Raw genomic sequence first — 24,738 nt, 5'->3', positions numbered from 1 at the left:
CGCTCTGGGCAGTTTATTGCGGGGGTGCTGGTGGAGTGTCTCACTGTCCACTCGCCTTCATTCAGCTCCCATCATCCACCCCAGGAGTCGCCGAAGGCGCCACTTCCACTTCCAGAACACTCTGTCCTGTCCAGATGCTCTCAGAGCCGGCTGTCACCTCACAACGCCGCCGGTCCCCCAGGCTCGGCGGCGCGCTACCTTGTGACGTCACCGATAGAAGAGGCGGGCCGTCGTCAGCGCCCCCCCCCAGAAGATGTCCCCTTTTCTGATTGGTCATTGAGGACGTCTGTCAAGACGCGTTGCCACCCCCTCCTTTTTGTGAGTGCACTCTGTGTGTGTGGCGTCCCCGCGGACAGTGACGCCCAGGCTCCTAGCGGGTTCGCTGCGCGCCCGCCCCTTTCCATCGGGGGCTCGGCTTCGGCCAGCCCCAGGCGGGCGACCGTCACAGCGGGAGGAGGAGCTCGAGGACGGCGGCCCGCGTTTCGCAGGCGGGAAGATGGCGGCGGCCTCGGTCTCGGCGGCTTCTGAGTCTCAGTTTTCGGTAAGCGGCGGCGATCGCGTGGGTTCCAGGTGCGGACCTGTACGGTTCTCCGGGTTGGCCTCCCTTTTTCAGGCAGTGCTGGATCTGGCGTCGGCCCGCACCCGGCAGGAAGGCGGCTGCTTGCCCGGGGCCGCGAGCCACACCGGGAGGCTGCACCTGCGCCCCCACCCCCACCCCCCACCCCCGAAACCAGAGCCCTTGCCTGCCTCATTTCCTTGCCTGCTCACTTGTCCTTGCCCCCGGCGCTTGGAGCGTCGCCCCGGGCCGGGTTGGTGCACTCTCGGGCAAGCTAAAACAAAGCTTCACCGGTCACGTGAGCGTAACGGCCTCAGAGGACAGGTAGGTGTGCAGGTCTGTTGAGTGACAGCCGCTGAGGCGTTTCCGTCGGTGTCTACAGTGCCTCTTAGTGACAGCCGGGGCCCGCGCGTTTCCCACTTCCCACGGCACCCCTAGGACTCAGTGTGGAAATGCCGCTTTGGAGGACCGATCGGGGAATTATTATACACCAAACACTGGCGGGTTTAGTCCCTGGTGTTTGTAAGACTGGATTGTGGGGCTTAGTCTTTTGGAAAACGCGCCAGTAAGCAGAGATGAAAATTAAATGTGACAAAGCTAGAGTTCGGTTTAGAAATGCTCCGTGCCTCGCCGACTGTTGGTCCTACAGTTATAGGGAGGAATTGAGTAGAAACACGACTAAGGAGCAAAGAACTGTATCGGTTCGATAGTTACTGTGGGAAAGACTCACTGGCCGTATTAGAGAAGATCATTTCTTGAAGAGAAGATGTTGAAGGAATTGTAAGAGAAGAAAGCACAGCAAACTTTTTGAGGTATGTGGCAAGACAGAAGGCACTTCCAGGACACCAGAGGGTAATTTGAATAAGCAGAGGTAATATGGAGGTAAAATTGGGTTAGAAGCACTAGAAAAAGGTGAACATTAAATAATGAGGGATGCCAGGAAACTACCAGGTAATTTTTATAGCAGATGAGGAGAGGCTATAGAGATTGCAGTCGCCTTCAGAAAGTGGCACTTAGGTATATATCATTTACAACTTTACATGCCTACTAGAATTTGTGATAAGGTCACCCTTTGCCGAAAGGACTAGAGGAGATTAAGGAGAATCGAGGAAGCAAGCAATTGGGAGTTCATTCTCTGCCAGATCAACAAAAGGTAAAAGAAAGACTATCAGAAATGAGTGTCAGTGGATGTAGGAATTTATGTAGGAGACGTGGTTGATTAAACTTCGGAAAGGAAGGCTCTTCCTTGCCCTTAAAACTTAGAAATTGGAGACCTATAAAGGAGTATGTAATGTTACATTGAGCTGCACCCAAGGGAATGCCATAGGGATGTAGTTAGTCCTTAGTCCTAATGGTAGACCCAACAGAAATCCTGAATCCTGTTGTGATGCAAACGCATAGGAATTTATTGAGCTGATGCGATGGGGTCTGGCAAGCTCTTTTGAGTTGGAGACCCTGAGAAGCAGAGGCATGGGCTTTTTATACCCTGTATAGAAGCAGAACTTAGCAGAGAAACTTGATTGGCTAATAGACCAGCATTGGGACTTTCCTAGTTGGGGAAGGGTAAGTACATTCCTGGAGTAGTGGTAATTTTTTAAACACAAGCTGTAACACAGACTGCCTGTCCTTGAGTCAAGCTGGACTCTTCAATGTTTTTCCTGTCCCTGCCACACATCTGATATCGCTGTGCTGTCCTTGAGTCAAGCTGGACCCTCTAGAAATTTACATGCTTTGGCCTTAATGGAGGGTCCTTAAGGAAGGGGGCTGGTTCCTTCAGGTGTTTGAAATCAAACGCCATATTGCTGGAAAATTGGTAGGGAGATAGTATCAAAGGCGTCAAGAAACGAAACAAGGGTTAGCCTGGGACTACATTATGTGAAGGCTTTATAAATTTTAGTAAGAATTTGGAATTGTTTTGGAAAGCCATAGGAAGATTTTGATTAGAAACAGTAGTTTGAATTGATTTACTTTTTTTTTCTTTTTAAAGAATCATGACTAGCAAGCTGTTTGGAAGAGCATACTTTAAAAGTTTGAAAAGTAGTATTTCACAGTAATTGAAACTAAAAAAAAAAAAAAATCAAAACTATAGCAACATTGGGGTATAAGGAAATGTATTATGAAGTCTGTTTACTGCAAACAAGTATTTACGGAGTGGCTCAGCCCTAGCACACACCTAGCACACACCTTTAATATAAAAGCCTAAAGTTAACTCTAGGTCAAGAGTAAGCAAGAAGCCAGGTGACAGGGATTACACAGGAAGGACATTGAGAGAAGGGTATTTATAAAACAGCATGGACACAAAGAAAGGGCTTTTGGCTTTTTACTCCTGGAACAGCAGCTGAGTAGGAAAGTCAACTGGGTGCTTTCTCTGCCTTTCTGAGCTAGTAGGTTTTCACCTCAGCATCTGGCTCCTGAGTCTTCTTGGTAAAATTGAGCAATTGGGATTTTTTTTGTTTATATAATAACTTGACAGTACCATTTGTTTTGGTATGCTGATAAAGAAGCAGATTTGGAAACTAACCAAGAATTTGGTTATAGCCATGTTACGATTTAGGTGCCTACTTAGACATCCAAGAAAGTAATGAGTAATGTGAGTTTGGAGTTTTACATTCAGATCTTAGTTCTGCGTTTTAAGCTTGACATCTACTGGCGAATAAAAATTAAGATGCCTGAGAGTGGATGAGATTTTCAAGAGAGTCCATGTAGACAAGAAAGATGCCTTGAGAACCAAACCTTGGGCAACTGTGGCATTTAAAAAACATGGGAAGAGATTCAGGGAGTTTATGAGGGAAAGGCCTAGGAGACTGAAGGAAAATCACTGCTCCCAGCACTGAGTGAAGTGTTTGGGTGAATGATTTCTGGGTTCCATGCTTCTGAGAGATTGTTGAATTCAGCGTTGTAGAGTAATTGGTGAGCTTGATGAGCTGTTTGTTTCTTAGGAATGAGTAAAAGAGGGGTGTTTTAAAGTAGCAATTGTAAAAATTATTCTTTCCCCACTTTTATTGAATGTCTATGATTTATACGTCATGCACCAAAATCCCTCTCCTCCCCCCAGTAAAATAAAAAACAGAGAAACAAAAAATCTTGTCACAGAAGCTGTAGTGTATCCCACAGTATAGCCTTTTGTCCACATATGTTTACTTTCAAATGTTCATTGCTCCAAGTCATGGGTCTGGTTTGAGGTCTACACTATCATTACAGGACCCTCACTGAGACAGCTGTCGGCTATCCTGTTGTTGCCGTGTGTCTAGGAGATGTTTAATCTTTGAGTCTGCTGGTCCAGCCCCTTCATGTGTTCCAGCAGGTCATACATGGGTAGATGTTGGGGTGAGGTCGACTCAGAGCCCTGGATCAGGGCCTGCTTCTTTGTCCTCAGGGCAGGGCCTGCTCTCCCGCTCCTGGCAAAAATTCTTTTGAAAGGTTATTTTACTTAACTTTTTATAGTTTGTATTAGTGTGTGCATGATGATTGAGGGCTGGGACATGGCACAGTTTGCTTCTGGAGATCAGAAGACAGCTTTGGATTGCTTGTCTCCTACCGCTTTTAGGTGGCTTCTTTAAACTTGTTCAGCAAGCACCTTTCTCCACTGACGTAGATTTTGTTTTAAAAACTTAAAATCAATCTATGGTTGAGGAGTCTTGGAGTTCAGGAATGGTTTTGTCTTTCCCTTTCATGGCATTGGGAAAGATGTCCTGGAGAGGGGAATACGAAACACTAGAACTAGTTGATGATTTGGTTTAGGTGATCACATAAATTGATTCTGCTGCTTTTGTGAGGGAGAGTTCTACAACAAAATCATTCAGCTTATATTGAATGTTAAATGACAGGATTCTAGCTGTTGCCACCTAACCAATGAAAACGCAATGTTCTCTGTTAATTCTACACAAGTCCAAGGTATGGAACAATTCATAGTGCTATATAATAACACTGACCATATTTTAATATTTTTAAAAACTGAAAATTACTTTTTCCAAATTACCTTCAAAACCTCATACCAGTTTGCCATTAGGCTTTTAAAGGGGTAAATGTTAGTCCCTCAGCCCACATGTTACACCAGATAGTGCTTTCATTTGATCTTACCCTAAAGGTTGAGAAATAATAGCACTCATGTGAATAGGGCTCTCCCTAGTTCCTAAGCTCACTGCCACTGTACCTGTCACAGCAGCAGTGTATTCCGTAATTGCTCTTATAAATGCATGGAAAGTTTTGTGTTACTTGTAACACAGAAGTACACATTTTTATTATTATTTGGATAGTTCTGTTTGTTCCAGGAAGTAGTTTGTTGTTGTGAGTACTCACTGTTCCTTTGTCCCTACATGACAATAACTTTATCAATAAAGTTCTTCAGAAGATTGAAAATCTTAATTTGTTGAGGCAATCTGAAAAGGGGAAATGTATGCCTAAGAAGTTTGAACAGCTGGCAGGCAGCCTGTTGTCTACACTAGCTCCTAGCATCTCCATTATTTTCCTCTTATCTAAGTGTCCAGCACTACAACTCACCTGCCACTAAAATTCCAGTTAACATTCAGAGGTTTACTATGGCAAATTTGTATCATGTAGTACATAATCACAGATTTGCCAGATTCGTGATTTGTGACATACGGTGTACATGGGGAAGTAGTTTTACATGGGGATATTTGATAAGCCCAAATGTGTTATAATTGTTTCCCCCTTTTGTTAACCAGATACAAATTCTTTAAGAAAGAACATGCTGATGTTTGTGGACCTTGCTACTTCTGACGGCCATGTCTGGGTCCATTGTCCTGTGGTGCTTTGTTCCCACCTGAGGTCAAAGATGTCTGTAGTCTCTGCTGCTGCCTGAAGTCATGTCCGTAGGCTGAGCTGCTTCTGGGGGCCATGTTGATGTCCGTGGTCTGAGCTGCTGCCTGAAACCATGTTGATGTCCATGCACACTGGGCTTCGTTAGGGCCTATAGTGGCCTCTGTGGCCCCTGTTACCCCAGAGGCTGTGTTGTTGTCCTTAGTCCAGGCTGCCACCAAGGACTGGGTCCTGTACTCTGACAGAGAGCCATGTTGCTGTCTTTGTGCGGCCACTGGAGACCATGCTGATGTGCTTGGTCCATGCAGATGCCAGAGACCTTAAGGATGTTTGCTGTCCGGGCTGTTGCCACACAACATCTGGAATCCAAGACCTTTGTGCTCCTGCTGGCAGTAAAGGGAAAGGAAGCTACTTTTTCAGTGGAACTGATAACTGCAGGTGCAAAGTGAAGAAAGAGGGACATAGAAGGCTTTCACGACAACTGCCCCCCCCAACCAAAAAAATAGTAGCAGCTTAAACAGGAAGCCATCGAAAAGAACTCTTGAAAATTGTGGTAAAGATGCTGAAGTGTAACTCTCTACAATTGATGGCTGCGGGTGGGGAAGGACTTAGTTTTCTTTAAGGGTTTGGCCATGTTCCAGTGAATATGCGGACAACACAAATTGGCCATGACTTTTTTGGGGAAGCAGATGGGGGCCACAAGGGTAGTGGGGTGGACATGGGAGAACTGGGAAATGAGTGATGGGAGGGCATGATGTGAAATTCCCAAATAATAAAGAGATTGTGCTGCTTATTGAGGATAGAGTAATTCAGCAATTTGTATCTGTTTCTGATCTGAACAAAGATTTGACTCAACAAAAACATTTATTTGTATTGAGGTATAAGCATCATATACTTTTTGCCATTTGGCTATAAGTAAACATTTAACCCTGAAAGTTACATCTCTTCACAGTACATAGTAGTTGAGTTCTATTGTGAGATCAGTTCACTGCCTTTCTATGGTCTTTTAGAGAAACATACAGTATAACTTCTCCGTCACGAGTATTTGGTTTAAATGTTTGAAAGGAAAGATAATTTCAGTATTTTACTTTCCAGAACATCCTAGCTGAACCATCAAGGTCTTATGGGAAGTTGGTTCGTCGTTCTTCGTCCCCATATGTATTATATCCACCTGATAAGCCTTTCCTTAACAGTGATCTGCGACGCTCCCCAAACAAACCCACATTTGCCTATCCGGAAAGCAACAGCAGAGGTAATCAACTGTAACAAAGTAAATGCTATTTGCTTAGTCGTTAGTTTGACATTCTTAATTTTAACCTCTTTTTGAAATTAGAACAGTATGTTTTCCCCTTTGTTTCTGAAAATTTATTGTGCTTTTCGAATTGACTGCTGAACATTATCCACCAAATCATGGCAGCTAAAATACTTTGAGTCATGTATTGTTAGTCTGTCCTCTCCAGAATCAGTTAGGAACTATAGTCTTAGATGGGACCAGAGAGATGGCTAACTTGTTAAAGAGCACTAACTGCTCTTCTTTCCTTCTGCATTTCCTGCTGCTGTGCATTACCCTGGAAGTGCTCGTTCCTCTCTCATGCCAGTGCAGACACTGTTGGCTTCCTGGTGGAAGCAGATAGAACCTTGGCGACCCAGGTTCCTCTTCAGCTCTTTTTAATGAGATTGCCTGTACTAGACAGCAGCAGGAACTTGAGAGTTCCAAAGCTGGTAGTGACTACTGCACTGTTACAGCCTTCGGCTAAGCCACCATGCTAAAGGCAGAGGATGTGAGCGAATGAATGCCCGTGCCTGGTCATTTCAGGTCCGGCTGCTGCTTCATCAGTGGTCAGTGGTTTTACTCCAACTGAGCTGCCACTCAGCTCATGGCAGCAGGGTGGGTTTCAGCATTGACTGAGGCAACAGTGGCTGCCTAATCAGCAGCCAAGCCCAGGGGTCCAGCGCCTAATTCTTCAGGGAGGAGGGGAGCCCTTCTTTCCCAGAATAAGTAACAAGTCTCAGACGGTCGTGGCAAAATAAATGATGGCAGCCCATTTATTTCATGTGGAACAGGGACAGTCTCCCCTGAATGACAGTTTTTATCAACCTCTGAGGACTCTAGGGAGAAAGGCCTTGTATACTGCCTCCTGAGCTGCTTGGTGAGCTTTGAGCCTTCTCACTTTCCTGGAAGGGATGTTAGGATACTTAGGGTCTTTTGTAGGTAGCCATGGCTGTTCTGATTTCAGTGCATCAATCCAGAGGCCAAGGGCTTGACAACATTTAATGATGTACTTTGGGGACTGTCTCGCTCCATGTTTTATTGCTATGAAGAGATACCTGGACTATGGTAACTTTTACAAAGAACAACACTTAATTGAGGCTTTATTACAGTTTCAGAGGTTTAGTCCATTATCATGATGGCAGGGAGCGTGGTGCTAGGAAGGGTGCTGAGAACTCTACATCCAAGTTCAAAGGCAGCAAAAAGAGAGAGACACTGGGCCTGGCTTGGGCTTCTGAAGCCTTAAAGCACCCAGTGACACACTTCCTCCAACAAGGCCACACCTGGCCCAATAAGTAGTGCTATTCCCTGTAGACCAAATAGTCAAATGCATGAGCCTGTGGGGCCGTTCTTATTCAACCATCACATTTCACTACCTGGCCCCCATCAGCTGTAGCCATATTATAATGTTGCAAAAATACATTCAGTCCAACTTCAAAAGTACCCATAGTATATCACAGTTTCAACATTATTTAAAAGCTCAAAATCTCTTCTGAGACTCACGGAAATCTCTTAATTGTAATGCCCTGTAAAATCAGAATCAAAAAGCAGATCACGTATTTCCAACATATAATGGCACAGAATATATGTTACCATTCCGAAAGGGAAGAAAGGGAGGGAGTATAGTGATGAAATACCAAACCAAAGCAAGACTGAAACCAGAAGGGGAAACTGCAAACTCTGCATCTCATGTCTGATGTCAAAGGGATCTTCAGATCTCTAACTCCTTTCTGCTTTGTTGACTGCAACACACTTCTCTTTCTTTGTCTGGTTCCACATACTGTTAGCAGCTCTCCTTGGCAGGTACCCCACAACTCTGGCATCTGTAACAACCTGGGGGGTTTCCAACACAATCCAGGCTTCACCTTGGCAGCTTCAGGCAGTGCTTTCCTCTATAAGAGCTGCTGTGATCGTATACACCCTTGACACATGCCTGCCCTCCGCAGCTTTCCTTAGCCTCCAGGGATAGTCCACACCGCTTTCTTCTATCCTGGACTGCAAAGCCAGAAGAACTACAAGGCCAAAGCTGCCAAGTTCTGCTGCTCACTGGGGCTGGAGCTTGGCCCCCTGGTTCAAATACATTTTTACCAGCTTTCTGTTGTGGATGATTTCCTTCATGTCCAAAGTCATAACTGCCTTTAAACTTTAAACTCCTTGAGCAGTGGCCTTAGCTCCATTAATTACCCTTCCTGGAGCTCCTTTACTCCTCATGCTGTGCATTTTGTAGTTTCCTTGCTTAGCTCGCTCCTTTTCTTTATAGATCTGCATAAATGTGAGCACTAGTAACCACACAACACGGTACACAAGAGTAACCACACAACACGGTACACAAGTGTAACCATACAACATGGTACACAAGTGTAACCACACAACACAGTACACAAGTGTAACCACACAACACAGTACACAAGTGTAACCACACAACACAGTAGACAAGTGTAACCACACAACACAGTTACATAAGTGTAACCACACAACACAGTACACAAGTGTAACCACACAACATAGTATATAAGTGTAACCACACAACACAGTACATTGTCTTTGAAACCTCCACAAAGCCATTACCCAACATTCTTTTTTTGTTTTGTTTTTTATTAATATTTTTTTTACTTATACATTTATATTATACAGATATAAAATAAAGTACATAGAACAAGAAGAACTACAAAACAATCAGGAACTATATTAATGTTACATTCATAGTGTTTTGGCTATTTGTATTTGGCAACCTTGAAAACATTTCCCTATCTTGGTGAGTCTAAAATTCTGAATGTAAATTACTGTCATATCTCATCTCTATCAACTTAAAACATCTATCCAGACCTAAAAACATCTTAACCCCTAAACAACTAAGCTTAATTGTGAAACTAACCTATTTGGTCTTCAACCCCATCAGAGACTTGAGAAGGAATAAAATTATCTGAGTAGACAGGAAGTTTAGGTTAGCAGCTTCCAAATTAAAAAAAAAAAGACAGAGTTTGCTGCCTGAACAGTCACCCAAAATACTCTATAAGGTATCCAACGTTCTTTAATTTGCCTCAGGCAGGTTTTTGGGGGGTCAAGGTTAGAAAGTAGCACGTTCTTTGCCAAAACATCACAAGAATAGTCTCTAGGCCAGTTACTGCTATTCTTCTCTGAAACCTCTTGAGAGGCCATCATAATCTACGTGGCTCTCAGCACCTCTAGAATGGCCCATTAAGCCCCACTAAAGTGTTCCACTGCCTTTCTAATCCAAAGTCCACATCCTTCCAGCTGGTAGTACGGTCAGGTCTGTCATAGCAATATGTCAGTTTCAGTACCAACTACTGTTTTAGTGTTCTGTTGCTGTAAAGAGACACGTTGACCACCGTAAAGCATTGAATTAATTGGGGCTTGTTTATGTTTCAGAGGTTTAGACTATTGTTATCATGGCAGGGATCATGGCGGCATACAGCTAGATGTGGTTCTGGAGAACTGTCTTTTGAGTTCTACATCCAGATCTAAAGGCAGCAGGAAAAGAGAGACTCTGGGCCTAGCGTGGTCTTTTGAAACCTAAAACACCAGTGACACTTCCTCCTACAAGACCCCCAACAAATAGTGCTGTTCCCTGTAGACCAAGTATTCAAACATAAGCCTATGGGGGTCATTCTTATTCAGAGCACCATAGGACAGTTACGAATTTATGTATAATTAGCCACAGGTTTTTTGTTTTGTTTTTTTGTTGTTTTTGTTTTTCTTTTTTGAGACAGGGTTTCTCTGTGTAGCCTTGGCTGTCCTGGACTCGCTTTGTAGACCAGGCTGGCCTCGAATTCACAGTGATCCACCTGCCTCTGCCTTCGGAGTGCTGGGATTAAAGGCATGCACCACCACGCCCGGCTTTGTTTTGTTTTTTTTTAACAGTTAAAACTAATTTTATTTTATTTTTTTTAACTTGGTAGCCATATTTTCTGCTCTCAAGAATCTTCAAGATAAGATTCGACGCTTAGAACTGGAAAGGATTCAGGCAGAAGAAAGTGTGAAAACTTTGTCTAGGGAAACAATTGAATATAAGAAAGTATTGGATGAACAGATACAAGAGAGAGAGAATTCAAAGAATGAAGAATCAAAGCACAATCAAGGTTTGTTTAATTGTTTAGGGAACTAAAATCTGTCCAAATATTATAAAATTATTTTATAATTCCACGTTGGTGTTTTGTAACAGTCTCAGCTATTACATCATAATCAGGTGTATTATGAGGAGCAAGTGACATCATGCACAGGGCTTATCCGCAGTGTGTGGCATATAGGAAGAACACACGTCTTCCTGAGAGGTGTCTAGGAGTACTGAAAGGGAAGGACTGGCAGTTTGTTTTGCAGTACTCTGAGATACTGAGTAAACACTCTACCACAAGCCTTACCTCTGGACCATGAATGTACTGTAATTCTAGTTCCTGTTTACAAGTTGTTGTGGCAAGCCTATGTGTTAGCTAATTACTACCTTTTTGTATGTATTCATTTTAGAGCTGACATCCCAGTTGTTAGCTGCAGAAAACAAATGTAATCTTTTAGAAAAACAATTGGAATACATGCGAAATATGATAAAGCATGCAGAAATGGAAAGGACATCTGTCTTACAAAAGCAGGTATGACACCCCCCAGATGAAATTAAGAATGGTGACAGATGATTGGCAGACTGCTTCTCAGAGAGGCCTAGACACCGTTGTTATAACTCCAAGCTGGGATTTCGTGGGCTTAGTGTAGTAGATGGTGGTTTGAGTGGCTCTGTTTATTATGATTCTTGTACTTTGTAGATTATGCTTAAATTTGAAAAGTAGTCATGTTAATGTCTTGGAATTCACAATATTAAATATGTAAAATAACCATATGTAACTCTGAATTCCACTACTCTTTGTAAAATTCTGTGCAGTTAAAAAATACCTTATAATTGCTTATTGAAACAGGGTCTCATACAGCCCTCGCTGGTTAATTTATGTTGCCCAGGGATGATGTGCACCTTCTGATCTTCTGGACTCCGTCTCCAAAGTGTTGAGATTCCAGGCACCCAGTACTGCCCCAGTGGCTGTGGTGCTGTGGGTCCCACCCGGGGCTTTCTCTGGTTCTAGGCAAGCGCTGTACCACATGAGCTACGTGCCTAGCTACTGCGCTTGTTGTATTTTAACATTTTCTTCTATTGCATCAAAAGTCTTTGTATTTAATTAACATATACACTTGCTGAGGACAATAATATCAGTGTCTACTATATTTTTTACACATTCTTTTCCTATGGACCGTTTCACTGTATTATGCAGAACTTGACTTCTTACATGCTTAGATGCTAGATAGTCTGCAGTTGAAAAACATACTATTTTCTGTCCCCTGTCAACTTTTGGTCCCAATGTGAGAAATAAGACTTCCATGTATAAGCAGTTATATAACAGTGTTCAGAAGGATATGCCAGTGATGAATTTCATGGTGCACATCTCTTCAAAGTCCACCATTGTGTGGACATGTGAAGAAATGGCAGTGGCATACTCAGATACTTAGTGTTGGGCTTTTCCAAATAAATCTACTTAGTAAATTTGCTCATTATTTTGATTTGTTTATTCTGAGACTGTCATTCCTTAAATATATGGGCAGTCTTTCCAAATCAGATCCTAAGTTTGGAGGAAAAAAGTATATTTTGCATTCAAAGGAAATAAATGCTTATGAGTTCTCACAGTTATTAAGAGGTTACTGAACAGAACTGGTCTGACTGGAAGTATTTATTTATGTAGCCTGTGTGTCTAATAAATTCGCTATTCTAGGGCATAAGGATATTTTCCTTATTTAAATCCACATTATAGGTTAAAAAAACCTGTATATTAAGGATAGTATTCTGGGCTGGAGAGATGGTGGTTAAGAGCACTGCCTGCTCTTCCAAAGGTCCTGAATTCAATTCCCAGCAACCACATGGTGGCTCACAACCATCTATAATGTGATCTGATGTCCTCCTCTGGCCTGCAGATAAACATACAGACAGAAAACTGTATACATAATAATTAATAAATAAGCCTTAAAAAAAAAAAGAATGGTATTCCAAGCCTGGTGAGATGGCTTAATGGATAAAGGCATCTTTATCAGTGAGGCCAGAAAAAACAAGTTTGATCCCTGGACCTACATAGCAAAAAGAAGGAACCAGCTCTTATGTGATATCCTCTGACCTCCAAAGGCATGCTGTGGCACATAGCCAAAATGAGACACAAGGACCATTGGTGTCCCTGAGGTCATCTCTAGTGTTCTGTTCCTAGGATTCATTTCCATACCCAGCAGGTCTGTGAAAGGACAGGCGAATTACACATAGTATGGTATTGGGTGTGTGCAGTGTTTTCAGCTTCTTGATTATCATATTGTATTTTGATGCTGTTTCTCAGGTTTCCCTAGAAAGAGAACGGCAGCATGACCAAACCCATGTTCAGAGCCAGCTGGAGAAACTGGATATTCTTGAACAGGAGTACAACAAGCTCACCACAATGCAGGCCCTTGCAGAAGTAGGTGAATGGGACTTTAACTTACTCATACAGAATGCTGTGGTTATCACCACATGGATATTTATAATGTAAAGGCCTTCCTTATACATTAAAGAAAATACTTTTTAAATTTATTAAAAAGACTAAATTTCTTTAAAAAGAAAATACACTTTAAAAAGGAATGTTGACATTTTGCAGTCTTGGTAGCTGGACATGAGATAGTTCTTTTTGAAAACTGAAAGGTGAAATGTTTTTGATACTTAAAATTGGCATCATGTAATTTTTTTTCTAAAGTAATTTTACTTCTGTGTTTTACTTGGGAGATAATTAATACTACTTTATCTAGTCTTTACTTTTATACAAAGCTTTTGTCTTTGGTCATATTTGGCCATTTAACTCACAGCTACTGCACTAATAACTATTAGTTGATCTATTAGGACACTCTTAGGAGAATTTCATTGATATTATCAAGGCCTGGACCATTAGTTGCATGAATTAACGTGTCTTATTTTGACTGTCCTTCAAACTCTACAAAAATATAACTTTTAACCATTATCTATTTTGACATTGTTATCACTAGAAAAAAATGCAAGAGTTGGAGTCAAAACTCCATGAAGAAGAACAGGAAAGGAAGCGTATGCAGGCTCAGGCAGCAGAGGTGAGTGGAGAAAAAAGCAGGGAAACACTGTTTTCATGGTGAACAATTACACATGTGCACTCCAGATTCATATGTAGACCTCAGAGATAGATTAGAATTGGAAGTTAGGAACCGAATTTTGTAAAGTAAAAATCTGAGCAGTTCTTTCAATGTTTCAAATTATAGAGTCCGGATCAGTATTTGAAAAGCCCCATGAGGACAGATAGTGGAGATTAGAGCATTTGGTTGTTCTTGCAACAGACTTAACTTTGATTCTTAGCAACCCACATGGTGGCTCACAACCATCTACAACTCAGGTTCCATAAAGCCTGACACTTCCAACCTTTGAGCACCAGGCAGATGTACATACATAAATGCAGGCAAAACGTGTAAATAAATAAGTAAATCCTTGCGAGGTTAAACCCATGTCAGACACAGAGGCTTTCATGAGGTTAGGTGCAATGCACTACTAGCAGATCATTGAGTAGCCAGTATAAAAGTGTGTCTTGGGTTGATTTGTTCTGGCTTTAGGGAAAACTATTTACTATGTGTCTACTCCTCACGTGTAACATAGCAAATGTATGGGTTATTCTTATTAAATTATAGTAGATAATCCTTGTATGCTAAGTAGACATTTTCATAAATTGATTGATGAATTGTTATTGAGGTGAGCGCTGATGGTGGAAGGCAGGTGATGAGGGAGATGCAGTTCCTCTACATCTTGCTGTTCTGGTTTGTATAACCTTGAACAGATTATTTAACCTTCCACAGCTTGGATTTGATAGTGCCAAAGAACTCAAACAAGAAATGATAATAAAAACACTTTAAAACTCAGGCACACCTAAAGAAAGACATTAGCTAGAAAAATACATATATAAGCTAAAATCAAAAAGTAGTTCTTAAGTGGGTCCTTTGTTGTTGATACTGGCTGACCGTCCAGAGGGATGGTTTCCTGCGGAGTTAGGTCTTATATAAAGTCCTACTCAGGATGGTCAAGGGTGTCGTGATTCTGAGGGTGCAGAGCCCAACTCGCTACTCAGTGAAGACTCTGCCCCAAGAGGGCACGAGATGGGAAGGAGTCATCTCAGTATTCCTGCATTTCATTCATTACTTCTGCTGTTTCTTACAATTCAGTCATAACTTCTGGGGAAATTTCAAACTCTTCAGGGGAAGAATCTTAGACACTGGAATTTTTACCGAACTCCAGACTAATTTTGGTATATAGAGACAAAATAACTAGTTTTATAGATTTTTTGGAGAACGAGGCTATGTAGAGAAAACTGCAGCTTTTCTCCCTTACCTGCTTGTCTGTGTGAACATTCATGCAGTGTTTGCAGAGGCCAGAAGAGGATGCTGGATCCTCTTGAACATGTGGTTAGATGGTTAACAGCTGCCGTGTGTGTGGATGCTGAAAACAGGTCCTCTGGTGGGAGCAGCCAGAAAGTGTTCTTAATGCTGAGCCATTTCTCCAGCACAGAAAAGTACAACATACCAAGAGAAAAAAGGGTATAAATATAACATTTTCTGAAATAATTTTTGCTACTTTTGAGCTTTAAAAAAAAGAAGTGTGTTTTGCTCTTGAGTTGCTTTGAGTCTGCTTTTACAGTAATCATGGGTGTTTGTCTGTTTGAGACAGGGTTTCTTTGTGTATCCTTGTTGTTCTGGACTCACTTTGTAGACCAGGTTGGTCTCGAACTCACAGAGATCCACCTGCCTCTGCCTCCCCAGTGCTGGGATTACAGGCATGCACTGCCATGCCCCGGCTGTAATCATGTGTTTTAAAGTATGCTGCCAGTGTGGAGCCACATGCATTCCATTTAATTCCTGAACTAGGATTTGCAGAGTAACTGCCACTAGTGAAGCAGTGCTTCCAGAAAAGACATGACCAACTGTGGCTCAGCAGGTCACACAGATGAGACTAAAGACAGGCTCTCTTTGTTGAGGTGATTACCACTGTATTTTATAGACTTTTATATAACTCAAAGTGAATTATAGCTTTTATTTTACAGTATTAACTTTGTGCCAAATTTTCTTTTTCTAGTTGCAGACTGGTCTAGAAGCAAATAGACTTATTTGTGAAGATAACACAACGTCATATGTTCCAACCACCACTAGAAAAATTAAAAAAAAGAAGTCAAAACCACCAGAAAAGGTCTGAAAACTGAGCCAAAGAACCAATTCTGTGTGATAATTTGTGTATAAAAAGAAAAGCTATGTGGCCTTAGAACCTTGGGACAGTGCGTCTCTTTCACTCTTAGTTTCTGTACTCAAAGGTGAAGATAATTCAGATTTATTCAGGAATTCTTACTCTGGTTGGGAGAGCCTCTATGAAAGCATTGGGAACTATAGGACTCTTCAGCCTGTGTTCATTACCTTTGCTCTTAAAATGCTTTGTGACCGATTCTGGGGTAAGAGCTGTGAGTTGTGTGGAAGAGATGGCGGATGGAAGCATGGGGGTGGGGTGGGGGTGGGGTGGGGGTGGGGGGGGTGTTGTCAGGAGCCCCACAAGGAGACCGTGAAGGCTGACTGATCTGGACCCAGGGGGCTATGCATAGACTGATACACCAAGGACAGTGCAAACAGAGGACTGGACCCCCTGTTCAGGTGTAGCCAATGGACAGCTCATTCTCCACATGGGGGCGTTGGGGGGAGCGGGGGACCGCCTCTGACATGAACTCTGGTACCTGGGATTTGATCACTCCCCCTTGGTAGAGAGGCCCTGTGGGAACACAGAGGAGGGAGACTGTCCTGGATAAAAGACGGATGGGCTGTGGTTATAGGTGTAGGGGAAGGGAATAGATTAGAGGGGTCGAGGAGAGTGAGAACAAGAAGATAAGATTGAGGGGGTTACAATCCGGATGTAATGTGAATAAATTATAATAATAGCAATAAAAAAGAACTTGACAGAAACGTAACAAGGTCTGAATTCTAAATACATCAGACTCATACACGTGGCAGCACAATAGTATTTTCTAGCTATTAATAAGCCATTGAGCCAATTTAGTGACCAGCTTTAATAAAAAAGACTAGATAACATGGATTATGGGGAAAAAGCAAACAAAAACAAAACCAAACAAACCAAAATGCTTTGTGAATACTGTTCCTTTCCTTGATTCTGACCTATTTTGTTAGTACTCCCCCCACCCTTAGCCTTCATGTAATACTATGTTGCTCAACACTGTATCATCCCAATATAAACAAGTATTGTGGTTTGAATGTAGACTGTGCCCCATTAAGTCACCGGAAAAGTGGGCCTTGAGGCTCTTAGCTTGAGCCAATTCCTGTCCTCTGTCTCTACTTCCTGACTATTGGTACAGTGAGATGAACACCCACCCACCTCCAGACTACTGTTGCCATGCTGTTTCCCTGTTGTGCTGTTCTCTTACTATACTGTAGGTCAAGTAAGTCCCTCTTTAAGTAGCTTCTTGAATCCTTGTTTCTGCGTGGTCACAGCAACAGCAGCAACAACAAAGTGACTGAATAGCCCGGTACCCAGTAGTTCCAGTGAGCTCAAGTCTTGAGTTAGTTCACCAAAATAAAATAAAATGTTTTTTTTTTTCCCTCTCTCTCTCTCTCTCTCTCTCCATCCAGAAAGGTTCTAGGAACTATTTTGGTGCACAGCCACATTACAGATTGTGCTTAGGTGACATGCCTTTTGTTGCTGGAAAGGTGAGTCATGGGTATTGACTTTTATGTTGGTATTATTTCAGTGTCTTCTGCTTTTTCTTTTCTAAGTTTATGGTGTCCCATATACTTTATTGTGTGGGTGCTTTGACTGCCTGTGTGTTTGTGTGTCATATGTTTTGTACTCAGAAGCCAGAAGAGTGTGTTGGATCTCCTGGGACTAGCATTATAGGTTACAGACTAAGCTGCCCTGTGGGCACTGGGAATTGGACATGGAATTCCACTGGAAGAGCAGCTAGTGTTCTTAACTGCTGAGCCATCTCTCCAGCCCGTAGACCAGTCTTTAGAGCACATTGTAGAGGATATAAGCTTTGAACTGGGGATGGATGTGTGTGTGTGTGTGTGTGTGTATGTGTGTGTGTGTGTGTGTGTGTGTGTGTGTGTGTGTGTGTATCCACACAGCTATCATCCATACCCTTCTACCTCAGCCTCAGCTCAGGAGGACAGGGATTATAGATGTGAGCACCACACATGACTCTAGCAGAACCTTTTTGTACAAGGCACAACCTCGTGTTTTCTCCTGAATCTTTGTATAAACCTCTAAGCAAAGTTATAAAATTATTTTTATGCTAATTTTTATTTTTATTTTAAAGTGTTTTATTACAAACATTGATTTCAGTGTGACTGGGGAGTGAGGTGCACTGATGGCCCTGCACGTGAAAAGGTCAGGGTCCACCATGAAAGGAGCTCTCTCTTTCCACAGTGGGTTCTGGAGATAGAACTCAGGTCATCGGGCTTGTCCTGCAAGTCTTACACCTGCTGAACCAATGTGCTATCCCTACACAGTATTTTTAAATCTGCAGCAATACATTTGCACTGTTCACTAAATCTGTTCATTCTTTGTATCTGTCCATACAGCCCTGTCCAGAATCCCATCCACACATTTTGTTGTTTTTGCTAATTCTCACTGAAGCCTTTAGTCACAAAGGGCAAGAGGTTCAATGTTAACTCTTTTTTAAGTTGTCTTATGTATTCTTTATGAAATGTTAATCGAAACATTTAAGAAAACACAATTGCTTAGTTGAGCTGTTTTCTACAAGTTTTGAAGAATCTGCTTTTAAATTACTTATTCATATAGAGCCATCCTATGGCTCTAGAGTAATAGTAATAAAATATAGTAATAGAAGTGAAATCACCAAAAAAGACTATAAGCCCAAACTTTTCATTACTAGTCTCAACTAACATAAAAATTAAAATTACATTATAAATCAGAAAAACGAACTTTTCAAAACCTGTTCATTGAATATTAAAGTATACAACACCAACACTAACCATTTCTCTCCCTCTCTCTCTCTCTCTCTCTCTCTCTCTCTCTCTCTCTCTCTCTCTGTGTGTGTGTGTGTGTGTGAACAAGTTACTGGCAAGCAGTGGTTATTCTGATTGTCGTTAGCCATCTTTACATTCCTAGGGTCACTCCACTTCGGTTTGGTTTGCGTGATGCTTTTCCCAATGCAATTAGTCAGGACAAACTGACAAACTAAATCAGGGCAACATTTTTAAGCAACAAGCACATTAGGTCTCACGTTCTTTCCCAGATCTGCATTTTCATCAAGTTGTCTGCTGGTGGCTTATGGAGCTACACAAGCCCAGCTAACCACTGATGGCTGTCAGGCTCTGCTCTTTATTGTTGTGACTAAAGTGCTTCCTACTGTTCAGAGAAAGCCGAGCATGGCGCATACCTGCAACCCTAACTCAAGAGGCTGAGGCAGGAAGTTTGAAGCCAATGAGAGAGATCTACAGTAGTGGAGACAACATGCCAGTGGGTGGCGGTCCACATCGTAATTTCAGCATTCAGGAGGCAGAGGCAGGCATTCCAGGTTCTGGGGCAGCCTGGTCTATATAGTGAGTTCCAGGATAACCAGGGCTACACAAAGAAACCATGTCTTGAAAAACAAAACTGTATTTTTGTGAAGTGTATTTTAAGAATTGAGTAAAACCTGAATATTAAAGGGTTGCAGCATTAGGAAGGTTGAGAAAGCCCCTGCTCTAGGCTCTGGAAGAAGAGCTGAGTAGGTAGAATAGACACGCAGACCAAGAGTATATTGTAAAGAACGCAATGATAGATGTAGAAATTGCCAGTAGGCTGAGAAGTGTAGTTAATCACCCAAGCCTTTAGAACTGGTGTGTTTGAACTAGAGTTTTAAGGCAGGGTATGAAAGCTGGTTAAAAAAAAAAAAGTCATCTGCAAATACCATTTGCTCACAGAATAAGTCAAGGGACTGTAGGTAAAGCAAGAAGTGTAGGCTGTGCTCTAGAGTTAGAGCCATTTCTCCATCCTAGAGTTTGGCTGATTAGGAGCACATCACAGGATTTCAGGTAGATAATGATACCCAGAGTAGGAAGCTGATGCGAAGAGGCTAGTTGTTTGGTGTTGGTGGTGTTTGTTAATGGTTTTAGCTGTGGTCTTGAATCCCACTGTAGCACAGGATCAATGATTTCTGGTCCTCTTACCTCTACTTCCCAAGTACTGGAATTACAGATGTATATAATGCTAGGGAACAAAGAAAGGCCTTGTACATACTACTTAAGCACCTGCTAGCTGAGCTACAGCCCCAGCAGGTTGTTGTTTATTAACTGAAGAGGTAGGTACATCAACTATATAGTGCGTGATAAGGGTGGATGGGTGGTTGCTAACTTAACTATAGTAATTCATGCCTTAGGCTTTAGAGGGGATGTATTCTTACCCAGATTAAGAAATAGAAGCCAAGCGCAGTGGCACATGTCTGTAATCCCAGCACTCAGGGAGGCAGAGGCAGGTGGATCTCTGTGAGTTCGAGGCCAGCCTGGTCTATAAAGTGAGTCCAGGACAGCCGATGCTACACGGAGAAACTTCATCTCAAAACAACCAAAAAAAGAAAAAGAAAATGGAAGTAGAGGGTATTACTTGCTTGACTTGCTTTTCTCTTTAGTCCACCAGTCCCAGCCATGCCGTGGTGGCCAATGTTCAGCATGTCTTGCATCTGATGAAACACCACAGTAAAGCTTTGTGCAATGATCGAGTTGTTAACAGTGTTCCCTTGGCAAAGCAAGCTTGTTCGCGAAGTAGTAAGAGTAAGAAGTCAGTGATGCCTCCCTCCAGCAGTCTTAATGAAGAACTGTCGGATGTCTTACAGACTTTACAGGATGAATTCGGGCAAATGAGCTTGTGAGTTTTAAGTTCTTCACATTTAAAATTACATTTAGTTTTAAATTTTCACTTTTTAGCTGCTTGAATTAGTCCTAATTTTGTTAACAGACATTGAGCATAATCCTTAAGTTAGCCCATTGGCTGGGAGCTAAATAAGTGTAGGTATCCTGGCTAAACCTCCCTTTCTAATTTTGTTAGATGTTGAATGCCAAAGCTTAGGTAAAAGCTTACTATTAATTGAGGGTTAGCCAAACAAAACTGACGAGTTAGTGTTTGAAAACCAGTGTCCTGTACAATCTGCTTTATATGTAATGCTGATGGAGGGAGTGAAAAGTAAATAAAAGGATATATTATCTTATCCTATAACCCTGGATGAACCCAAACTTGTCTGGAATTAAAAATCCTTGCACTTATCTTCATTTTATAAACATTTATTTTTATTTATGTATATATCACGTGTGCAGGTGTCCAAGGAGGTCAAGAGAGGGCATCAGAGCCCCTGGAGCTGGAGTCACAGGTGGTTGTAAGCCACCTGTGTATCATGTGCTTGTTGGGAGTAGCACTCTGTTAAAAAGAAAAATGGTGAACCGTATAAGTACATAATTGTTAAAAATGGGAGACGTAAGGTAGTCCACTTGTGTTTTGCATGCAGTGATCACCAGCAGCTTGCTAAACTCATCCAGGAATCACCAACTGTGGAACTAAAAGACAATTTGGAGTGTGAACTGGAGGCGTTAGTGGGAAGGATGGAAGCCAAGGCCAACCAGATAACTAAAGTGCGGAAATACCAAGCCCAGGTAGCCGCCTCCCCCTTCACTAGTTTATGATGATACTGTCTTTACCTGTCTAAACTGTTCCTGAGGGTTGTTTGGTTTCATATGAGATTTGTCTTTACCGAATATATTTAATATGCTTAGCTTTATGAACACACCTGGGTGGTTCAGTTTGACTAGAAGTTTTCATAGTAAGTCAGATTAAATATGTGAAAAAGTAGTGTGTTTGCTCATACTAAATAATGATTAAAAGGCTTACTCACATTAAATAAACCTACTTAGGGTTCTCATCGAGAAAAACAGACCTAGTATTTGAGATTACTGTGAAATAGAGCTAAAACAAAGGCAGAGCCCTGCATCTGGGCTGAGGGCCATTGGATATTGGGGAGAAGTGGGCAAATCTGAATAGCTATCAAGATATTAAATGCCTGCATAATGTGGAAGAATTGTTTCATTAGCATAATACCAAGGGTCTTGTTTTGGAGAATGTCACCCTATTTAATTTCTGTAAAACTTTGTGAAGTGGGTGGTTCCCATTTTATAGGTGAAGAAACTGGGGCCTTTTCACTGGAAGATATGGCTCTATTCTCAGTGAAATGAAATAACCTGCCCAAGGAAATCCTGACTGTGTGGTTGGTCAGTGGTGGAGCTGGACTGCAAACACACAGCTCTGCTTAAGAGTCTACAGCCTGCTCAGGCCGGGAGCACCCTAGCATTAAGAGCCTGCTTCTCTCTGCTCTAGGAGACTATTGCAGTATTTGTAGAATAATCTTACTTATGTGGTTGTGTGTCTTTATAATACTTAAGTATTGGGTCCTAAACTGCTTACAATTTCTGCACATTTATGTGCTGAAATAATCTTCCTCTAACACTCAAATGATAGATTCTAAGTGGGATTTTGTTCAGTTACTGATGCCCTAAGAGGCTAAAGCAGGAGGATCAGAGTTTAAGACTGCATGTAGCAAGACCCTGTGTCAAAAACAAAGTACCTGGGCTAAAAGAAAAGTTTTATTGACTTCATTTTTCCTCTGCCTTGGATAGCTGGAGAAACAAAACATAGATAAGCAGAAGAATGAATTAAAAGTTAACAAAAAAACTCTCGATGAAGGAGGAAACAGCAGCAGCCATTCAACTGGAGTCACAAAGAACGCAAGTAAGAAGGATATTGCCAAACAGAGACCTGGAGAAAAAAGCAGGAAAAATCTTCAGTTACTGAAGGACATGCAAACCATACAGAATTCATTGCAGAGCAATAATCTGTGTTGGGATTACTGACAGCACGTCATAAATAATGTACCCTACAGTGACAATAGACCTTCCAGGTTTCATGCTTGCTAATGTTGCCATTACTAGCAGGTGGTAAGGGGCCTGAGCTTCATTACACAATCTCTTGTGCTATGCAGCACAACTAAATGGAAATGGAGTTTTACAGTTTGAGAAGCTGCACTGTTCCTTAGAATTTGCTGTATTCGTGTACTGCACTTTGTAAAGAAACAACCAGTTTTTTACTTGTGGGTGTGTTTTTTAAGTAAGTATATATGTAAATTGGGTTTGAAAATTCAGGATATGAGGCTGTTTCCATAGTCAGTGCTTGAAAAGTCTTGTTTTTAAATCTCCCCACAGCGTGAGTGCCAACTACTCTCCCTTCTCCAGATGACCATTAAATGTACTGTTTTCAATTTCTGATAGAGGCTTTCTGTACTTAAATATTTATATACTTAAGAGGACTTTGCTTTGTATTTCAGACATTGATCAATATTAAGTTCACTCTTAAAGACCCAAACATTTTAAGTCAGTTACCCATGAAATATATGTGTTCATAAAACTAAACAGTTAATAAAATTTTGGAATAAAGAATCAGAAGGGAGATGTAAAATGTACACATTTGCAGTTTTTAGACAATACCGATTTGTAATCATGTTATTCAGTGAAGCACTGGCTTTTACCTTGACTTGTAGAGAACCTTATGCTCTTAACGTACAGTGTAAGGGTAGAATGTGAACTGAGCACACACACAGCTATCATGTCCATGTAAATTATCATTTTGACTAGATCGACATGTTAAACTTTATACATTTGATACTTGAAATCAATAAAGCAATTTGTAACTTTGCTTAACAGCAAGCTAACAAAGGCTTCATTTGTTGTACCATCTCAAACGTGCATTATTAGTATCCTGACCGAGAAGGAAGAGTATCCAATGCATGTGATTCTTGTGCTTACAGAGACCTAAGCCCAGTGTGACGGAACATGTCGGCCATTTACTGTAGCAACTGAGGGGTTATGGACTACAGCTTGAATCGTTTGTGTCATCTGGGCACCGAAAGTTGCCCAGTCTCTTGTTGAATTAATTTTCTAGTTAGAATTCTTAGTTCTTACATAGATTTTTGGGATGTATGAATCTCCAGAAATTGTATGTAAACTTTTACTAGTGTGTGCAATTTTCTGATGAGCAGGTTTGCAGCAACAGTGACGTGACAACAGTGAGTCAGTCCATAGACCCCAGGAAGGTGAGAAACTGCTCTGGTGACATGGTAAATATCTACGTCTCGCCCACCACTTCAAACATTCCATTTCTCTTAGCTCCTTGTTTGAATTTCAGGACATTAAACTGAATAACTCATTTGAACAGAAATGGCTCCAACTCCTAATTAGAATCCTACCTGTCTCCAGCTGGATCCAGACTGTAGGCCTTGGGTTTGGATCCTGCTTGTTTCTTGCTCACTCACTCACAGCAGAGCTCCCTTGTATTCTATTCTCTGTACAAGATGCCAAGATGCATCCCATGCTGAGTAAGAATGGAGTGCTTTCAAGCTGGCGGAAATGTGAACTGTTACCTCGGTACTATATACCAGGAATGCCGTTGAATTCACGTAAAGTACTTTTAATGTGTATATTCCATACTGAAGATTTCTTGGAGGTCATAGACTTTAGAAGTGAGATTTGACAGAGTTTCACTGGCTTTGAGTGATGTATGACCAGCTTTACAGTCTGGATCCCATCAGCATTCCTTTGTGTAATACCAAGATGATAAAAGGTTTCAATGAGGGAAAATGGACTAGGCAGGGAAGTGTAAACTACCATAGAAACCTTACTTGAATGCTGGTAACATAAATGCCTCCTAAAAATGTCTTATAAGTAATTTTACACCAACCAAATCATTTAGTACCAATTTTGTTAATACTGGGTATAGTGGAGATATAGTTCAGAAGAACAGCACTTGCCTAGCAAGTGTAAGGCTCTAGGTTCATGTCCATAAAAAATATTCAGGCAAAAATAAAGTAGGGAAGAGGAGATCTGTGTACTATTGTGTGTGTGTGTGTGTGTGTGTGTGTGTGTGTGTGTGTGTGTGTTTAACATCAACAAACAGAGACTGATGTGATTTTTACATTTAGATTTAGGTGTCAAAAGAAAGGTAGGCTCAAATTGGACATTTCCAGCCAAC

The 24,738-nt window shown here is 41.6% G+C and overlaps 1 protein-coding gene and 1 long non-coding RNA gene across 2 annotated transcripts; one reads left to right on the top strand and one right to left on the bottom strand.

Annotated features, from left to right (window-relative positions):
- Positions 1-9: 9 nt before the first annotated feature.
- On the top strand, positions 10-23,411 carry CEP57 (centrosomal protein 57). The gene is made up of 11 exons (XM_084783561.1): positions 10-541; positions 6,431-6,587; positions 10,526-10,705; positions 11,088-11,209; positions 12,977-13,093; positions 13,653-13,730; positions 15,751-15,861; positions 17,301-17,378; positions 20,303-20,538; positions 21,173-21,317; positions 22,335-23,411. The coding sequence occupies exons 1-11, from the start codon at positions 497-499 to the stop codon at positions 22,566-22,568; spliced, it is 1,503 nt and encodes a 500-aa protein (XP_084639687.1). The 5' UTR covers positions 10-496; the 3' UTR covers positions 22,569-23,411.
- Positions 20,951-22,339, bottom strand: LOC311598499. The gene is made up of 2 exons (XR_014779550.1): positions 22,283-22,339; positions 20,951-21,084 (listed from the first exon to the last, which is right to left on the bottom strand). It is a non-coding gene; the product is annotated as an uncharacterized lncRNA (long non-coding RNA).
- Positions 23,412-24,738: the final 1,327 nt, after the last annotated feature.

This window comes from Acomys minous (assembly GCF_964271855.1).
Source record: "Acomys minous genome assembly, chromosome: 5".
NCBI lineage: Eukaryota > Metazoa > Chordata > Mammalia > Rodentia > Muridae > Acomys > Acomys minous.
Note: the sequence above shows the minus strand (reverse complement) of the source record. Positions and strands in the feature narration are given on the sequence as shown.

Coding starts and splice junctions, on each gene's coding strand:
- CEP57 (XM_084783561.1), top strand. CDS start 497: ATGGCGGCGGCCTCGGTCTCGGCGGCTTCTGAGTCTCAGTTTTCG. Junction 6,588..10,525: donor TCCGGAAAGCAACAGCAGAG/GTAATCAACTGT, acceptor TTAACTTGGTAG/CCATATTTTCTGCTCTCAAG. Junction 13,094..13,652: donor CAATGCAGGCCCTTGCAGAA/GTAGGTGAATGG, acceptor TGTTATCACTAG/AAAAAAATGCAAGAGTTGGA.